This window comes from Geotrypetes seraphini, chromosome 19 (genome assembly GCF_902459505.1).
Source record: "Geotrypetes seraphini chromosome 19, aGeoSer1.1, whole genome shotgun sequence".
Classification (NCBI taxonomy): Eukaryota; Metazoa; Chordata; class Amphibia; order Gymnophiona; family Dermophiidae; genus Geotrypetes; species Geotrypetes seraphini.
This window is the reverse complement of record NC_047102.1, coordinates 13,152,914-13,172,849: the sequence shown is the minus strand read 5'-3', so window position 1 is coordinate 13,172,849 and position 19,936 is coordinate 13,152,914. Positions and strand designations below refer to the sequence as shown.

General features: G+C 44.9%; 1 protein-coding gene across 5 annotated transcripts in view; it reads left to right on the top strand.

The window, feature by feature from the left end:
- The window catches only part of CKAP5 (cytoskeleton associated protein 5), a 120,032-nt gene that overhangs the window by 53,634 nt on the left and 46,462 nt on the right, over positions 1-19,936 (top strand). For 3 of the 5 annotated variants that reach the window (XM_033928371.1, XM_033928372.1, XM_033928374.1), the window contains exons 20-30: positions 1,092-1,217; positions 7,257-7,399; positions 7,539-7,713; positions 8,085-8,198; positions 9,211-9,339; positions 10,065-10,259; positions 11,806-11,947; positions 12,160-12,248; positions 14,041-14,124; positions 14,755-14,838; positions 15,194-15,319. In XM_033928371.1, the coding sequence (XP_033784262.1) occupies positions 1,092-1,217; positions 7,257-7,399; positions 7,539-7,713; positions 8,085-8,198; positions 9,211-9,339; positions 10,065-10,259; positions 11,806-11,947; positions 12,160-12,248; positions 14,041-14,124; positions 14,755-14,838; positions 15,194-15,319 (1,407 nt within the window). The remainder of the gene's footprint in view (positions 1-1,091; positions 1,218-7,256; positions 7,400-7,538; positions 7,714-8,084; positions 8,199-9,210; positions 9,340-10,064; positions 10,260-11,805; positions 11,948-12,159; positions 12,249-14,040; positions 14,125-14,754; positions 14,839-15,193; positions 15,320-19,936) is intronic. The other 2 variants (XM_033928375.1, XM_033928376.1) reach the window with 2 other exon arrangements.

The following is a 19,936-nucleotide window of genomic DNA, read 5'->3' as shown; positions in this document are numbered from 1 at the left end:
GCAGAGGGGAGAGCGGCGACTGCCAACTCAATTGATTGGGGAAGCCCTGATCAGCTGGAGGGGCTTTTGGGTTTTTTTTAAAAATGGGCACAGCTGTTGTGCATGTAATACATGCACAACAGCAGCCCATTAAAAAAATCTGCCAGGACTCTCCCCCTCCCCACACAACTCCAGGACTATCCCCTTACCTCGGAGGATTGGCAGGAGGCATGCCAACTCCCTCCTGTTGCAGAGGGGAGGAAGGGTGCCTGACAGCCCCTCGTACCTCTAAATCAAAGATCAGCAGGAAGAATGCTCACTCCCTCCTGCCAGCAGGTCTGCCTCTTCAAAATGGTGGGCCTTCCCATCCTGGTGCATCCATGGGAGAGCCTTAGGTGCCTGAGCCAACCAGGGCCTTAGATCCCTCCCAGTGCATCCCAGGATGCACCAGGAAGGGGAAGGCCTGCCATTTTGAAGAGGCGGGCCTACTGGTAGGAGGGAATGGGCATCCCTCCTGCAGATCTTCATTTTAGAGGTACAGGGGTTTTGGGGTCTGTTGAGGGAGGAGCCCAGACTTACCCCCCAGTGACAGGAGGGAGTGGGTATCCTTCCTGCCAATCCTCTGAGGTACGGGGGGGGGGAGATCAACTGGACTGCCAGGTGGTTTTTTTTCTTAGGACTTGGGGGGTGGGAATGGGGTAGCATGGAAGGTGGGTAGGATCAGTGGAAGGGAGAGATGGATTTGTTTTAATGGTTGTTGGGACCCTTACTGGCAGGATGAACTGTTTTAGCCTTATTTTCCTGTCAGTTCCTGAGCCAATTAGTGTTCAGACACTGACAGAAAAGTAAGACTGACTGTTCAGACCCTGCCGGTAAAGTTTGCCCTGGAAATGATGTGTTTTCATGCTGTGCATTACTTGGAGTGCTCATTAGAATACTAATGAGCTCCTTGTAATGCATTAGCATACGATTCTCGGTGGCTGCTGCAATGATTGGTAGCAGCCATGGAGAAACCTTTTGTGCATCGGCAAGAGAGTTTCCTGCAAGGAAACCTTTTGTATATCGGTACCCAATCTTCCGTATAAAGATTTTTGCTTGTGCTATGCTTCTAGGCTGTAAGAACATCTGCCATCACCCTGCTGGGAGTGATGTATCTGTACATGGGAGCCCCTTTGCGTATGTTTTTTGAAGATGAAAAGCCAGCTCTTCTCTCGCAGATTGATGCTGAGTTTGAGAAGGTAAGACCTATGAAATGGCTATTGTCTTACCAAAGGATACTACTTGCATTGAATACTTGTGGAGCTAGATGGCTTATTTTTGGTGCACTGACTATGGTGTAAACATGTAACTCTCTGTTTACACATTGTAGATGTTGATTTAGAATATTGTGTTCCTTATACTTCATCTCCTTGAGCTAGTGATGTTCGGTGTGATCCTGTCTCTTCATTCTGCTTCCATGAATATTGGTCTCATGGTTCAGTAATCATTCTTTAGGATCTGTGAGAATACATTATTATCCCAGGACAAGCAGGCAGCATATTCTTAACGCATGGGTGACGTCACCGACGGAGCCCCGGTACGGACCTTTTTAACTAGAAAGTTCTAGTTGGCCGCACCGCGCATGCGCAAGTGCCTTCCCGCCCGACGGAGGAGAGCGTGGTCCCCAGTTTCTGCGGAGCGAAGAAGACGCATGTGTTTTCAACAGCCGTTGAAAAACTAATTTTTGCCTTCCCGCTCGCGTATTTTTTCACTTTTTTTCCTTTTTTCTTATCGAATTCCCTTTATTTTTGTTTTTTTAAAAAAAAAAAAACTCGTTGAGTTTTCCTTATTTTTTCAGGCCGGCCCCGGCGGGGCCTGTTGCCACCATACAGGCCTCCGGGTTCGATTTTGCGGAGGCCGTGTTTCCATTCATGCCCCCTCAACCGGGTTTTAAGAAGTGCCAGCGGTGTGCACGCCCGATCTCCCTCACCGACCCACACAATTGGTGCCTCCAGTGCTTGGGTCCAGAGCACCGGGCTGACACCTGCACCCGCTGTGCTACGCTTAAAAAGCGTACTTTGAAAAATCGGCAGATCCAGCAAAATATTTTGTTTGGTACCGGATCTGCCATGGAACTGGCTGCGACGTCGACGGCACCACAAAAGTCGGCACCGACGACATCAACACCACCGGACCCTTCCTCGGGGTCATTGGGCCCAGGTAAGCCGGCTAAGAAGCCTCCCACTTCCCTTGAGCGCCCTCCTGCCACGGTTGCGACACCGGCCCTCCCGGCACCGCACCGGCCCCGCAAACGCTCCGCTCCGATCTCGGTGAGTGCCTCATCATCGGCCTCCTCATCACCGGAGCGTAGAGCGGCACCTATGGTACCGAAGAAGAAAAAAGCGGTACCGGTGCCTCCCCTGGACGACCGCATCGCGGCCATACTCCAAACACAGTTACAGGAACAGCTGCAACAACAGTTCCAACAACTGTTGCCGGCGTTGCTGGCACCGCACCTTCCGGTACGGGACCGGTCCGAGCCTCACACTGTCCCATCGGTGTCGACCCCCTCGGTACCGATTAATACTTCCATGCCGGTGCTCTTGGCAGAAACACCTACAGTACATACCCGTGATGCTGCCGACCCTGTCCGGTCCCAGGAACGACATCGGTCTTCCTCACCTGGTACCGCCTCGGTGCGCTCAGGCAAATCTCTTTCAAAGACCCGCCATGCCGAGCCCTCCACACCGATGTCCAAACGTACGCACCCCGACGTTAGGGACCCAGATTTGTGGGAAGACTCCCCTCACGGTACCGAGGAGGACGCTTCGTCAACCGACGAAGAACCCTCCATGACCGACACCGTCTCTAAACCAGAGCAATCCTCTTTCTCCAAATTCCTTAGGGAGATGTCAGCAGCTCTTTCCATTCCCTTAGAGTCCGACTCTAAAAAGTCTCAGGCTTTCCTCGATGCCCTAGACTTTGAGCAACTTCCCAAAGAATTTCTGAAGTTGCCCGTCCACGACATCTTACGGGAAACTTTCTATAAAAACTGGGAAGCTCCCCTCACGGTTCCTGGAGCCCCTCGTAAATTGGATAGCTTGTACCAGGTTATTCCAATCCCAGGGTTTGATAAACCTCAATTGCCCCACAAGTCCCTCCTGGTGGAATCTACTTTGAAAAAATCTCAGGGTTCCAGTGTATATGCCTCCACCCCTCCTGGCAGAGAGGGAAAGACCATGGATAAATTTGGTAAGCGCCTTTTCCAAAATGCCATGTTAGCCAATAGAGCCAACAACTACACCTTCCACTTCTCCTTCTACATGAAGCATCTGGTGCAACAGCTCTCCTCCTTACAGAAATACCTTCCTGAACGTAAGGTCCCTCTTTTCCAGCAACATATTTCCAGCCTCCTCCAACTCAGGAAATTCATGGTTCGCTCCATCTACGACTCATTTGAGCTGACCTCTCGCGCATCTGCCATGGCGGTGGCCATGCGACGTTTGGCATGGCTGAGAGTCTCTGACCTGGACATTAACCACCAGGACCGCCTGGCTAACGCACCTTGTCTGGGTGATGAACTCTTCGGAGAGTCCCTGGACTCAACAACCCAGAAACTCTCAGCACATGAGACCAGGTGAGACACTCTGATTAAACCTAAAAAGAAGACTCCACCTGCTCGCACCTACAGACAGCAGTCTTCATACCAGCGCAGGTTCTCGGCCAGACCTCTCAACCCGCCTCAACAGCAGCCCCGCCGACCTCGTCAACAGCATCAATCTCGGGCTCGCTCACAGTCTCACCAACCTGCCAAGCCTCTCCCTCCGTCAAAACCATCTCAGCCCTTTTGACTTTTTCCTCCAGGGCATAGCCAGTCTCCCATCATCATTGCCTCTTCCTCAGCCTATCGGGGGTCGCCTCCAAATCTTCCTCAGCCGTTGGGAGGTCATCACATCAGACCAATGGGTCCTCAACATCATTCGCTACGGCTACTCTCTCAACTTCCAGACTCTTCCACCAGACAATCCTCCTGTAGAGTCTGCTTCTCACTCCTCCCAAACCCCTCTCCTCCTGAGGGAGGTCCAATCCCTCCTTCTTCTCAATGCCATCGAAGAGGTGCCTCCGGACCAAAGGGGTCAGGGATTCTACTCCCGCTACTTCCTGGTTCCCAAGAAGACAGGAGACCTTCGTCCCATCCTCGATCTCAGGGACCTCAACAAGTGTCTGGTCAAGGAGAAGTTCAGAATGCTCTCCCTTGCCACACTTTACCCTCTTCTCTCTCAACACGACTGGCTATGTTCCCTGGACCTCAAAGAGGCCTACACTCACATCCCAATCAATCTGACTTCACGTCGCTACCTACGGTTTCAGATACAGCACCGTCACTATCAGTACAAGGTGCTACCTTTTGGCCTCGCTTCATCGCCCAGGGTGTTCACCAAGTGCCTTATTGTGGTGGCGGCCTTCCTCAGGTCTCACAACCTCCAGGTGTTCCCCTACTTGGACGATTGGTTGGTGAAAGCACCTATGTCTCCACTTGTGCTACAAGCCACTCATCACACCATCTCTTTCCTCCATCTCCTGGGGTTCGAGATCAACTACCCCAAGTCGCATCTGCTTCCCACACAGCGACTTCAGTTCATTGGAGCAGTTCTCGACACCACACTAATGAGGGCGTTTCTCCCCTCGGACCGTCAACGGACCCTGCTCCACCTCTGTCGTCAGGTGCTCCTTCATCACTCCATTCCTGCCTGACAGATGATGGTTCTCCTGGGCCACATGGCCTCGACGGTCCATGTGCTTCCTCTGGCGCGACTCCACCTCAGGACACCTCAATGGACTCTTGCCAACCAATGGTCACAGACCACGGATCTTCTTTCTCATCCCATCTCTGTGACATCGTCTCTTCAGCAATCTCTTCAATGGTGGTTGAACTCCTCAAATCTTTCCAGGGGTCTACTCTTTCATCTACCCCCTCACTCCATGATCATAACCACGGATGCCTCCCCCTATGCGTGGGGAGCTCACCTGGGAGATCTACGCACCCAGGGACTCTGGACCCCTCAGGAGCGTCAACATCACATCAATTTCCTGGAACTCAGAGCCATGTTCTATGCTCTCAAGGCCTTCCAGCACCTTCTCTGCCCTCAGGTTCTTCTCCTGTGCACAGACAATCAAGTCGCCATGTACTACATAAACAAGCAAGGCGGCACCGGATCTCACCTCCTTTGTCAGGAGGCTCTCAGCATCTGGACCTGGGCCACGGCCCGCAATCTCTTCCTCAAGGCTGTCTATATCCAGGGCGAACAGAACTCCCTGGCCGACAATCTCAGCCGCATCCTTCAACCTCACGAGTGGACTCTGGACCCTTCAACACTCCACTCCATCTTTGCTCGCTGGGGCACTCCGCAGGTGGACCTCTTTGCAGCGCCTCACAACCATCAGCTGCCCCAGTTCTTTTCCAGACTCTTCTCTCCTCATCGTCTGACCCCAGATGCATTCCTGCTCGACTGGACGGATCAGTTCCTCTATGCCTTTCCTCCACTACCTCTGATGTTGCGGACGTTATCCAAACTCCGCAGGGACAGGGCCACCATGATTCTCATCGCTCTTCGGTGGCCTCGCCAACACTGGTTCTCCCTCCTGCTTCATCTCAGCTCCAGGGAGCCCATTCCTCTTCCTGTGTTTCCTACTCTACTTACGCAGCAACGTCAGTCTCTACTGCATCCCAATCTGTCTTCGCTCCACCTGACAGCTTGGTTTTTCTCGGGCTGACCTCTCTAGATAATCTGTCTCAGCCTGTCCGTCGCATTCTGGATGCCTCCAGGAAACCGGCCACCCTCCAATGTTACCATCAGAAGTGGACCAGGTTCTCCTCTTGGTGTCTACTGCATCATCACGATCCCACCTCATTAGCGGTGGAAACTGTACTGGACTATTTGCTCTCTCTGTCCGATGCTGGCCTCAAGTCTACCTCAATCAGAGTCCACCTCAGTGCCATCACTGCGTTTCATGAGCCTATCCTCGGAAAACCTCTCACGGCTCATCCACTGGTTTCCCGGTTCATGAGAGGCCTCTTCAATGTCAAACCACCTCTGAAGCCTCCTCCTGTCGTCTGGGACCTGAATGTGGTTTTATCAGCCCTCATGAAACCCCCTTTTGAGCCTCTTGCCACAACTTCGCTCAAACTTCTAACATGGAAGGTGCTTTTCCTCATTGCCATCACCTCTGCCAGGAGGGTTAGTGAGATGCATGCACTGGTCGCCGATCCACCGTTCACTGTTTTTCACCATGACAAGGTGGTTCTGCGTACCCATCCTACATTCCTTCCCAAGGTGGTCTCGGCTTTTCACCTCAACCAGTCCATTGTGTTGCCTGTCTTTTTCCCTAAACCCCATTCTCATCCTGGGGAACAGGCGTTGCACACGCTGGATTGTAAGCGTGCCCTTGCATACTACCTTGACCGTACCAGGGCTCACGGCTCCTCCCCTCAGCTCTTTCTGACCTTCGATCATAACCGTCTAGGTCGTCCTGTCTCTAAACGGACGCTTTCCAACTGGCTTGCTGCCTGTATTGCGTTCTGTTATGCTCGGGCCGGTCTCTCACTGGAAGGTGCTGTCACGGCCCACAGGGTCAGAGCTATGGCTGCTTCTGTGGCTTTCCTCCGTTTCACGCCCATCGAGGAAATCTGCAAGGCTGCCACTTGGTCCTCAGTTCACACGTTCACTACTCACTACTGTCTGGATGCCTTCTCCAGTCGGGATGGACACTTCGGCCAATCTGTGTTACAAAATTTATTTTCCTAATGGCCAACCATCCCTCCTCCCTCTCTGTTAGCTTGGAGGTCACCCATGCGTTAAGAATATGCTGCCTGCTTGTCCTGGGATAAAGCACAGTTACTTACCGTAACAGGTGTTATCCAGGGACAGCAGGCAGATATTCTTACGTCCCACCCTCCTCCCCAGGTTGGCTTCTTAGCTGGCTTATCTTAACTAGGGACCACGCTCTCCTCCGTCGGGCGGGAAGGCACTCGCGCATGCGCGGTGCAGCCAACTAGAACTTTCTAGTTAAAAAGGTCCGTACCGGGGCTCCGTCGGTGACGTCACCCATGCGTTAAGAATATCTGCCTGCTGTCCCTGGATAACACCTGTTACGGTAAGTAACTGTGCTTTTTGTATTTGTGGTGTGTTCACATTTCAAAAACATGAAATGCACTTGTTAGATGTCAGAATTGTCACAGAAGCTATTGAGGCCAGTAAAATGTACTTTAATGTGTATGTGTTTGTGTTTATTTCTAGGTGCAAGGGCAGACGCCTTCTGCTCCCACCCGTGGCTCATCTAAGCATGGTGGTAGTGGTGCTGATGATGGAGAGGAAGTAGATGAACAAGATGAGGAAGGAGGCAATAATGTTTTAGATCTCTTGCCCAGAACAAATATCAGGTGGGTGGAGAGACTACGAGAGCTACAGGAATATCTGGTACGTGGTATGATGTTTCTATTAGTGATAACAAGTCCAAAGCAGGTTTTTGTTTGTTGAGGAAGGGTTTAATATTTTTGTTTTTTTGTGTTTAATTTATAGTGACAAGATTTCCTCAGAATTGTTATCAAAGATTGGAGACAAGAACTGGAAAATTAGGAAAGAGGGCCTGGATGAGCTGACCACTATTATTAATGAGGCCAAATTCATACAGCCAAACATTGGAGAGCTTTCAAGTTCACTGAAGGCCCGTCTCAGTGACTCCAATAAGATCTTGGTATGTACATATCTGTTACCTGCATAAAAAGGTTCTTGAAAGTTGACACCACCCTATGAACATGACTAAAAGTATACACTGGATTGTAGTATGCATTCTTTTAACTGCACCTAATGTGAGTGATGCTGGAAGCAGGGTTGGGTCAGGCAGGCAAAAGTTATGTGCTGGGATCCAAATGCAACCTTTTGGGGATATGCTTTGCACTTGCTTCAGTGTAGGTACAAGGAATGTGCCATGTGTGCTAACCTGAACTTTCAAGTGTTCTCCATGGGGGGGGGGTGTGTGTGTGTGTGTGGGGGGGGGGGTTGTTAACTGTGAAAATTAACTTGATACTTTTGTGTGGAGATGTAAAACTGTGTATTTTTTACCAGGTGTTGCAAACATTGAGTATTCTCCAGCAAATGTCCACAGCAATGGGCCCCAACATCAAGCAACATGTCCGGAGTCTAGGTATCTCTATAATCACCATACTTGGAGACAGCAAGGTAAGAGGTAGAAGTGGATAAATACTTTGACAACTCACATATGAGCTACTCATTTTAGGAGCTTTGGGAAGATCCTTTTTGTTCCCCTTTTTTGAAGGAAGGGGGGAGGGGGGTTCTTCAAAGCTTTGGTTTTATGGAGGATTTTTTGGGTTCTGCCTCTTTCTGACCTCATTTGGAGTCCTGACCCACTGATTCAGTCATCTTTTGTACCTGTGTCAGTGGAGTGCTTATCCTTTTAAAGATGGCTCTGTATCTTGATCAACACAGCTGATGGTTAAACTCATGTGGTAATGGGCATATATGGAGACAGAGATGGATGACTCTGTCCATGAGTACCTTTTTATTACTAATCTGCCCGTAATGATAACCATTCTTTAGATGTGGCTCTCTTTACATTGCCCTAGCCTGAATTATTTCCCTTCTGATCTTGGATTGTGGTGTCCTGCTTCAGCTATCTTAAACTTGTTCTTAATCCAGAACTGATGGTTTTGATTAATCTTAATATAGTTGGTAGTATGAATATTGAAATAACTATGGCAGAGAAGTGGCACATGTTTTGCTGCTTCCTTTCTGAGGATCTAAAGTATGTCATTTACATAACTAGTTTTGCCTCTGTACAGCCTAAACCATATAAACATTAAGAGTAAATAGCACCGAAAGTTATCAAAACCTACATAAGACACCAAAAAAAGTACTCGTAGGCTGGAGAAAGAGAAAAGGGAAGATCTTAAGGTTTTGATCTTCCATTCAGCAAGATGCCAGCTCTGAGTGCTTTTATTTGTGTACACAATGCAACTTTCTCAAACTGCTAAATCATATTGCCCTTTCAAAGTAATGCAGTAAAATACGTTTCAACTAAATGTACGTCTGAAAAGTTCAGTGGTTGTGTCCAGATGCTTTTTATGACTGGGCTGCACTATGGTCTCTAGAAGAGGAATCTACACATGTGGACCACCTTATGACATGACACTTTTTTTTTTTTTTTTTTCGTTTGCGCTATTGTCTGCTCTAGAGCAATGTGCGAGCAGTAGCCTTGGCCTCGCTGAACTCCTGGGTGGAACAGACAGGCATGAAGGAATGGCTCGAAGGAGAGGATTTCTCAGAGGAGCTAAAGAAGGAAAATCCTTTTTTAAGACAAGAGGTTTGCACCTAACGTAACATACTTTAAAATGATTTTCTTTCGGGGTTTATCTCAAGAATGACCCAATCTTGTAGAATATTAAATATATTCATACAGTGGAGATCATATGTTACTTGTGGAGATTTGAAGAAGGGGTAGAAATGGTTTGAGGAGGAATTCAAGAACATTTGATTGGAGCAGCTTTAACCAGATCCACATGCACATTACTAATTTAAATCCAATGTATCTGGGATTCTTTTCTGATTGGTTTCATGTGACATCTAGTGGGCTCTGTTTTCTTGATGGGATGGGAGCATCATTTGAAATAAGTTCAGTCTCATTGGCTAATTTTCTGAAGCCATTTACTTGGTAATGTATTCAATATGTCTTTGTACCTGTGACAATGGAGTGCAAAGCTATCTAAAGACAGCTCTGTAATTTGGTTAGAAGAGGTGCTATTCCCAGTTTCATTTTTATTTGTGCATTTTTGACTCGTTATTCCAATGATCAGATTTCTTAGCACATTAGTAATGGTTATATTAAATTAGGGAGGGGTGGGAATGTATATTATATGGATTTAAGAAATGAAGAAAGGGGAGGGTTATATTTCATATGATAAGATGAATTATTTGTAATCACAATTTTCATGTAATAATTGAAGTTTATGTAAAATTAAATTATTGTAAGAATGAAAAATTTATAAATTAAATATTTAAATTAAAAAAAAATATATTTGTGCATTTTAGCTCCTTGGTTGGCTGGCTGAAAAGTTGCCTTCTCTACGCTCGGTCCCTTCCGATTTGATCTTGTGTGTCCCTCACCTGTACACCTGCCTAGAGGATCGCAATGGAGATGTACGCAAAAAAGCACAAGACGCCTTGCCCACCTTCTTAATGCACCTTGGATTTGAAAAGATGACGAAAGCCACAAGCAAACTCAAGGTATTACAACTGTTTATCAATCAGGGGAAATGGGATGGACAGTGAGAACAATTTTACTCAGTGGAGGAATAAGAAGAGCAGAAAGAATAAGAGAATGAGAAGTGGTGTAGAGGGGAGAGGACGGCTGCGTGGAATGCTCATGTGAGGCAGAGTACACACATGAAGAGAAGCATGAGGGTGTTATGCGAAAAGGGTTTTCTGATGCCCCTTTTTTTTTTTTAACAATTACATATGTTCTGTATCGCTTGGTAGATGGTATAGTCCTTACAAATGGATAATATGCCTCACTGCTACCAGCAGGTGGAGACTGAGATCAAACTTGTATATCAGTATAGCATGCCCTTCATGCTACTCTTGCTAAAAGTGCCCTGCCTCCTTACATTCCAAAGTGCCCCTCCTGCCCTCCCTTTTGAGGGAAAAGATATAGGCTTTGCTTTTTTGCCTCAGTGATAATAAAGGAAAAAAAAGCAAACCCAATGAGATTAAAAGATGAAACTTTTATACATGGGTTGGACAAATGAACTCTGTGGGTCAGAGCTGGCTCCCTCTGGCTGTGTAGTTTAGAGAACCACCCTTAAAATAATGGCGCAGCTTTTCAGGAAGGTGACTTAAGCAGCAACTAAAACCCAGGTGCAAGTTAAGTGAGTTGCAAGTGCCCTAGAAACCAAAACTGTAAAACATGATGGCCAAGGTTTGAGCTCCTGACTTTTCTTGTGTTATTAGTAAGTACATTGAGAACCTTCACAGAAATTAAGTATTTCTTCACATCCCTCCAGACTGTTGGGTGATGCACTCCTTTGAGCAGATGGAGACTGACTACCAAATGAACCTATAATTTTTGCACATTATTAGGGGACATGTGTTACTGTTTATGTGGTGGTGTATTGTATGCAGAGTCAGACTTCTTGGCTGCTTAGTTTAACTTTTGTCTACATCTTTAGTTTGATTACTTATTCCATACTGGACGAGGGTATATCTGTGTTCTATGTGTATGAAAAGAACATGGCTTTCTCTTAGCATTGACTGCACAGTATCAATCTGTATTAATCTGGCTTGTTTAATTTTACAATAAAAATTGATTCAACTTTAAACTTAAAGCTGTGTCATTGAAAACTAATCAAAAAATCAATTCAGAAGGCCAAATCAAATAAAAAAAATTTCCCCAAATCGGGCAGCTCTAGACAGGACATAACCCACTGATTCTGGACTAGCCTGGTGAGATTAGAGGACAGAAAATTAGCAAGTAAGACCTATTTCATGATTTTGTTAACCGTATAACAATAGTAAAATGACTAAATATAAGCATAAATGCAATCAGTGAGAATCCCAGTAGTAAGAGCAACTTGATAACAGTATCAGGAATATAAATTTTTAACAGCACTGTAAACAATTATATAACAAATGATAAATAGAATATAAATGTACCTGTGTATCCATATTAAGCAAGCCTGTGTAATCGGTAATTGTTGTAAGTTATGAATATTAATTAAAGGAAAAAGAGTCTGTTTGATCAGTATGGTACTTATCTGCTTTGCTTCCTTTCTAGCCTGCTTCGAAGGACCAAGTAATGGCCCTGCTGGAGAAAGCCAAAGCAAATGTACCGGCCAAACCTGCTGCTCCTGCAGCAAAAACATCTTCCAAACCATCTGGTGGCACTGCAGCACCTGCCAAATCCACATCTGCAGCAGGTAGGCTATTCAAAGCACATTATATGTAGTGATTATAGTAGCCATGTAACGGGAAACCAGTGAGGACAATGTAATAAAGCAAAACCGAAGACTTCTGTGAAAAGTGGTAGAATGTTCTTGTGAAAAATCTTCCTGATAGCTAAAGTTATGAAAGATTGACTCATTGCCTATTATACTTTTCAAATAACGTCTTATAACTTCTTGTTCACAAGCACCTGTGGAGGATTCTATATCCAGTTCTGTGGAGTCAAAGGGGGATCCAAAAAAAGCCAAAACAGGAGGAGCTGCTACAAAAACTAAGGTATTGACTGCTTTTGAGAAGTGGATTGGGATGAAACCTTTGTGAATTTTGTCTCAAACTAGTTGTGCAATAATTGCTCCTTTAGTTCTTTTAGTAGTCTTGTATTTGCCCCTCATTTCCTAGTGTCCCTCAAGACCAGTCCAGACGCACTCCTACCAGCAGATGAACCACTGGCTTTAAATGTCCTAAGTATTTTATGCAGTCCACAACATTCATTTTCTTTATGTCCAGCAGATGGTATATGTGCTATCCTGTGCAGTATAGATCTTGTCAAGTTAGATCTAGTCAGGGGATGGGGGAGGCTGGTTTTTGTCCTTTCTTGAGTGTTGAAGGTAAACAAATAAATCCAGGTCTCTTAGAGCAGTGATTCCCAAAACTGTCCTAGGGAAACCCCATCAAGTCGGGTTTTCAGGATATCCAAAATGAATTCATGAGATTGATTTTTGCGTACACTTTCTCTTTAGTATATGAATCTCTCTCCTGCATATTCATTGTGGATATCCTGAAAATCTGTTCTGTTACATCCCTTCCAAATTCCATATGCTAGGTGTCCAATCCCAACCCGCAATCCAGGAGTTGCAGAAATCCAAGACTTCTGATCTACCCCATTAACTTGAGAACTAGCCAACATATCAAGCTACAGTTTCTGCAAGCAATCCATGCAGAGGTCTTTTGCAGTTGCTCTGCTTCTTTTCTTGTTTTTTTTTCGCTAAAAGTTTGTTCTTGATGGCTTCAGTGCCTTGAGACCCCTTTCTCCCGCGGTGCCAGACTGCTGCTTCACAGAGAAACTTTGGTGGATCTGTGGAGCCAGCCTGTTTTATGCCACCATTCCTAAACTCTGGGTCCCTTCCCCTGGAAGTTTGTTTGCCCGCTGACCTTATCACAGGTTTCAGGGGCAGGCTGTATGCGTCTGGAGTGAAACCCACCCTGGTTCCAAGGTGCAGACTGCTTTTCCTGCCCCGACTGTATGGCGAAGATTTGTGGGAGCAGAAGTAAATTCAGGGGAGGGGATACTTGGAATGGGCAGACTTGGTGGGCTATAGCCCTTTTCTGCTGCTTTTTTTCTATGTTTCTAAAGGAGTTGAGGCCCCAAGGCACCCAGTGGTGCCACTTTGAATCTGGTGTTATCAGTATTGCTACAGTCCCCTTTTCAACCTTTCATTGAAGGATGCCGCCTTGAAGATCATTTGATGTCTGTTTCTTTGGTTAAGAAAACTTCAGAATTGTAGACCTTATTTGTCTGGTTCCCTCCTTTCTCCCAAAACTGGTGCCCCCCCTCAGTCAGTGGGAAGGGATGAGAATTAGTTGCATCAATTCAAGTTCAAGGTGGTTTGTAAGTGTATTGGTTTGATACATAAAATACTGGGTGGTTATGGACTGCACAGTATTAAAGATAACATTTGAATCTGATAGCTTTCTCTGTATTTGGACTAGTCTGGAGGAACTAAAGGAAAGAAAATTAGCAGGTAAGATATAATTTTTCCAAGTGCAGGTAGTAAGGGAAGGAAATGTCCCACAAAGTTGAATAGACATATTGCTTTCTAACTCATAAATGTGTTTGTCTGGAAACAGGCAACTTTTACATCAAATCTTGTTTTGAACTAGTCTGCTTTTCTTATATTTACATGACCAGATGGACCAAAGCTTTACAAGGTTCATGAACCCTTATGCATGCCCTTGCTTTGTCCATGGGTATAGAACAGCCAGGTTGTCTAAGGTTTTCCTGCCCTGTCAATGTCCCTTGCTCTCCAGTGGTTAATACTTGCTGCAAATAAGGCCTTTCTTTGTGCAGAGTCTATCGCAATCTTCTGATGCAAATAACAGTATGTCCAAAGGTAACAACAGTCTAACAAAAGCAAAACCAGCCAGGCAGCAGGTATTGGGGTTTGGAGGGCACTTTCACACAAGCGGTGCAAGGGAGTGGGTATATACTTCCCATTGTAGTCATTGATCTTTAAGTTCTTCTGGTGATGAATGAAAATGTTCTTATATTCTTTCTGGTGTACAGGTTGCATGCTTTTTGAGTATAGAGTTAGCCACCCTTGGTTGTTATTGTAAAGCACAAACTGCCTTTTATTCATTTGAGCTGAGTTAATTTTGTTAAAATTTTAGTTTTTTCTCTTTAAAGTAACAAAATAGTTTTTTGAGTGCTAAGAAGAAAGTGCTGGGACATTTTCATAGATCCTTGACTTTAGAGCTCCTTTATTTGCTTTAATCTCCAGGTTCCCAGTGAATGTGGCCAGGATAGAGTAAGCAATTATGTTGCAAAGAAATCAAAATGTCTTCATTTCAGTTTTTCATGGTGTTGATAAGCTAGTCTACTCTTGGTCTGGAGGAGGAAGATGGAAGCTAGCTAGCTATATAGGGTTCTGATAATTTATGTATCTAAAATTGTTGCTATCCTGCTTTCTTGTGAATGAGTATGAAAAGGGCATCTTCATACCTATACCCACCAGCACAGACTAACCTGTAATAACTATAACCAATAAGGCCTCTTTTTGTATAGAGTTTGTCGCAATCCTCTAATGCAAATAACAGCATGTCCAAAGGTAACGGCAGTCTGACGAAAGCAAAACCAGCCAAGCAGCAGGTATCAAAATTTGTAGGCTGATGTTGCACTTGGGAGAAACAATTGCTGGAAGAAAGTGGGTACACTTTGGGGAAATGGAGTTGCTTTCCTTTCTAGTTTAGCACTAATTCAGGCTCCTAATTTCTTCTTTTATACAGCTGTCGCGTTAAGATGAGACTTTAGCAGACATTTTTGAATACTTATATTTTCTATTTCCTTTTAAAATTCTTAATCCATAGCTCACTAAACATGTAAGAATGACACTCATCTAGTGGGAGTGGTGTTGGGTTCATTTATTCCAGTTAAGATCCATATCTTAATATAATGTTGCCCAAATTGGGAACAGGAAACTAAACTGGCTTTTTGTTGTTTTTAGGGAATGCCAGGGAAAAAGGTACCAAGCAAGACTAATCTAAAGGATGAGGAAGACCGATCAGGTCCCATCTTTATCATTATTCCAAATGGGAAGGAACAGAGGATAAAAGAGGAAAAGGCACTGAAGGTAAAAAAAAATAAATTATACTTTAAAGATTCATCTGGCGTTTGCTTTTCCTGTTGACAGACTATCTGCTCTTCATACAGAGGAAAAGATTATTTATTGCTATAAATACTGATTTTTCCATGTTATCTTTTTTTTTCCCCCCCAATTCTTTATTCATTTTTTCATCTTATATCAAGTGTACAATATTACATCAATTAAATCATATACATCATTTGAAATTCTTTCCTATTATTATTTCAATACATATTTTAAACCCCTCCCGCACCCTCCCTTTCCACAATTATTATAAATCAAACATATCATACATGTAATGTGTTCAAATAATAATTAAACCAATAATATAGCAATATATCCCCCCTTTCCCATTATTATAATTATACTTTTAGTGTAAAAAGGCGTCTAATCATTACAATATGTTATCAATTGCCTTACAATATATATGGCAATTGTTCTTTCCATTTTGTATATATGGCATAACGAATTCCACCAGAAGGTGTAATTAAGTCTGGTGTAATCTTTCCAATTTCTGGTGATATGCTGAATGGCAACTCCTGTCATTTATTAATAAAAGTTTGTTATTATCTTTTTTTATTTTAACTTAAATGGTTTTATCTATAATCTGTAAACTGCCTAGATGTGATATTTTTTTACAATTCACATATCAAGAAGTAAATACATAGAAACATAGAAAATGACAGCAGAAAAGGGCCACGGCCCATCTAGTCTGCCCACACCAATGACCCACCCCCTAACTTCCTCCATGAAGAGATCCCACATGCCAATCCCATCTTTTCTTAAAATCTGGCACGCTGCTGGCCTCAATTACCTGTAGTGGAAGATTATTCCAGCGATCAACCACCCTTTCGGTGAAGAAATATTTTCTGGTGTCGCCATGAAATTTCCCACCCCTGATTTTCAACGGATGCCCTCTTGTTGACGTGGGTCCTTTAAGAAAAAAGAGATCTTCTTCCACTTCGATACGGCCTGTGACATATTTAAACGTCTCGATCATGTCTCCCCTCTCTGCGTTCCTCGAGTGAGTATAGCTGCAACTTACCCAGCCGTTCCTCATACGGGAGATCCTTGAGTCCTGAGACCATCCTGGTGGCCATTCGCTGAACCGACTCATCTCTCAGCACATCTTTTTGATAATGTGGCCTCCAGAATTGTACACAGTATTCCAGATGGGGTCTCACCATGGATCTGTACAACGGCATAATGACCTTGGGTTTACGGCTGACAAAACTTCTACGGATACAACCTATGATTTGTCTAGCCCTGGATGAAGTTTTCTCCACTTGATTCGCAGTCTTCATGTCTTCGCTAATGATCACTCCCAAGTCACGTTCTGCTACAGTCTTTGCTAGGATCTCATCATTTAGGGTGTAAGTCCTGCATGGATTTTTGCTGCTACGGTGCATGACCTTGCATTTTTTGGCATTGAAACTTAGTTGCCAAGTCTTTGACCAATGCTCCAGCAGGAGTAGGTCCTGCATCGTACTGTCGGGCATTGAGCTTTTGTCTATTGTGCTTTTGCCTACTATGTTGCATAGTTTGGCGTCATCGGCGAATAATGTAATTTTACCTCGAAGCCCCTTAGCCAAGTCTCTTACGAAGATGTTAAATAGGATCGGGCCCAAGACCGAGCCCTGCGGTACTCTACTGATCACCTCCGTCGTATCGGAGAGGGTACCATTTACCACTACCCTCTGAAGTCTACCTCTAAGCCAGTCCTTAACCCATGCACTTAATGTTTCACCTAATCCCATCAAACTCATAAGAACATAAGACTTGCCTTTGTTGGGTCAGACCGGAGGTCCATCGTGCCCGGCAGTCCGCTCATGCGGCGGCCCCTCAGGTCCAGGACCTGATAGTGCTCCTACCCTAAAACTCACATATGCTTTTCGCTTTGGTCCTGTAGAGTAACCTTCTATCTATACCCTGCAATCCCCTTCGCTTTCAGGAAGTCATCCAGTCCCTTTTTGAAACCCAGTATTGTACTCTGTCCTATTACCTCCTTTGGAAGCGTGTTCCAGGTGTCCACCACCCTCTGAGTGAAGAAAAACTTCCTTGCATTCGTTTTGAATCTGTCCCCTCTCAGTTTTTCTGAGTGACCTCTTGCTCAATAACCTGAGTGACATCTTGCTCAATAACCTGCGGTGTGGTACGCTGTCAAAACGCTTTGCTGAAGTCTAAGTACATGACGTCCAGGGACTCCCCTATATACAGCTTTCTTGTTACCCTGTCAAAGAAGCTGATCAGATTTGATTGGCAGGACCTTCCCTTCGTAAACTTGGTGTGTCCTGGCCTCAGACAGGCAGACTGCATGCTACATTGAAGAGCACTGCTGAAATGAACCTGGAATAGATTGTCAGAAAAATACACTATTAGGAAAATTCGACCACACTTTATGGTGACTTCTTCCAGAGGGAGCCTGTGCCAGAAAGATGCTCCACTGGGTTGGTTAGAAAGTGAATTGAAAGAGGCTATTAGAGTCCAAAAAAACATCCTTTAAAGAAGACAAACACTGGCAAGTTAGATGCAAAACATTGATTAAGAAAGAATAGGATATTGGATCTCTTGGAGAGAGAAAGAGATAATGGTTACTGTAGATGGGCAGACTAGATGGGCCATTTGGCCTTTATCTACCATCATGTTTCTAATATGAAGAGAAACTTGCCAAAGAGACAAAAACTCATAGTAACAATTTTTTTAGGTACATCAGAAGCAAAAAAACCTATGAGGGAATCCTTGGGATTGTTGGATGATCAAAGAGCAAAAGGGGCACTCAGGGAGGATAAGACCATAGCAGAGAGATTGAATGAATTCTTTGCTTTGGTCTTTATAGAAGAAAATGTAAGAGATCTACCTGAACCAGAAATGGTTTTCAAGGCTGGTGATGCAGAGGAACTGAAAAATCTCGGTGAATCTGGAAAATGTACTAAGCCAAATTGAGAAGTTAAAAGTGATAAATCACCTGGACTGGATGGTATATACATCCCAAGATACTAAAAACTCAAACATGAAAGTGCTGACCTGCTGTTAGTGATCTGTAATCTTTTGCTAAAATCGTCTGTAGTACCTAAAATTGGAGGGTGGCCAGTGTTATGCAGATTTTTTTTTTTAAGGGTTCTAGGAGAGATCTGGGAAATTACAGACCGGTAAGCCCGACTTCAGTGCTGGGCAAAATAGTGTAAATAATTTAAAAAATAAAATTGTGGAACACGCAAGACAACAAGGGTTCAGTCAAGGGAGATCTTGTCTCACCAATTTGCTTGACTTCTTTGAAGGTGTGGATAAAGGTGAGCCGGTTGATGTAATGTATCTAGATTTTCAGAAAGCTTTTGATAAAGTTTCTCATGAGAGGCTTCTGAGAAAATCAGAGAGTCATGGGATAAGAGGCAATCTTCAGTTATAGATTAGAAATTGGTTATCAGATAGAAAACAGAGAGTGGGGACATTTAGAGAATGACACGGAGACAAATTTGTCCCCGTCCCCATAGGAGCTCAATTTCTCCATCCTGTCCCTGCAAGTTTTGTCGCTGTCCTTGCCCCATTCCTGTAAGCTCTACCTTAATCACACATGCCATAGTCTATTATTAAGACATGGGGGAAGTCTCTTCTTGCCCTGGATCGGGAGCATAGAATGTTGCTACTCTTTGGGTTTTGGCCAGGCACTAGTGACCTAGATTGGCCACCATGAGAACAGGCTACTGGGCTTGATGGACCATTGGTCTGACCCAGTAAGGCTATTCTTATGTTCTAAATCTTTTAGTCTTTTGTCTTTTATGGGATTCAGACCATAGAAGTCTGTCCAGCTTTGGCCTTAATTCTCTCCACTCTTGCACATCACACCTCAACAGCCATGTTGCATTTCCATCCTCCTAGTTAGGCATTCTGTGCCTATCCCATGCAGTTTTGAGGGTGGTCCTGTAGGATGTCCAGGACCAACGCATGGTTTTCATTTCAACATGTCTGTTTGATTTGACCATGGCTGGTGTTAAAGCAGCGTCAGTCTCCACTTTCATGGCTTAGGCGTGCCAATCCAAGCTTTGCCATGCTACTGTCATGGTGGTGCTTTGTCGTCCTGGTTTTCTATTCTTGAATGAATTGCGTGGCTCTTGCCTTGTACAACATCGTGAAAATTTTTGCCCAGCTTGATGCTCTGGATCCGATGGTGCTCTGGTGAATCATCTCCTAAAGCGACATTGAGCCGGTTGACCTTCAAGGGTCAGCTAGGGTCTGGTTGACCTTATAGACAGGGTTCAGGGCCATTAACCCAAGGTTTTCCTTGGGAGCAGGTCCCACCCTTCTGGAATTTCTGGGCATTCTCTTTTTCGTCCCTTCCGGCGTTCTTGTCTGTACTTGGGTCCTTCCATGGGACCTGCCAGATCATGCTTTGGTGGGTCTCGGTGTCAACAGTCCACAGCAAATAAGCTAGAAGCTTCCACTAAGAAACAGTTCTGATGGCAGGCCGATGTCTCTTCCTCCGGGCTTCGGGAGGCCTTTATGTCAGAATGGTAGACCATCACCTCTGACCACTGAGTCTTAGAAGTTTTCAGGGATGGCTACATGCTGGAGTTTTTCTGGATTCACCTGTGAGCTGCCCTGAGAAGG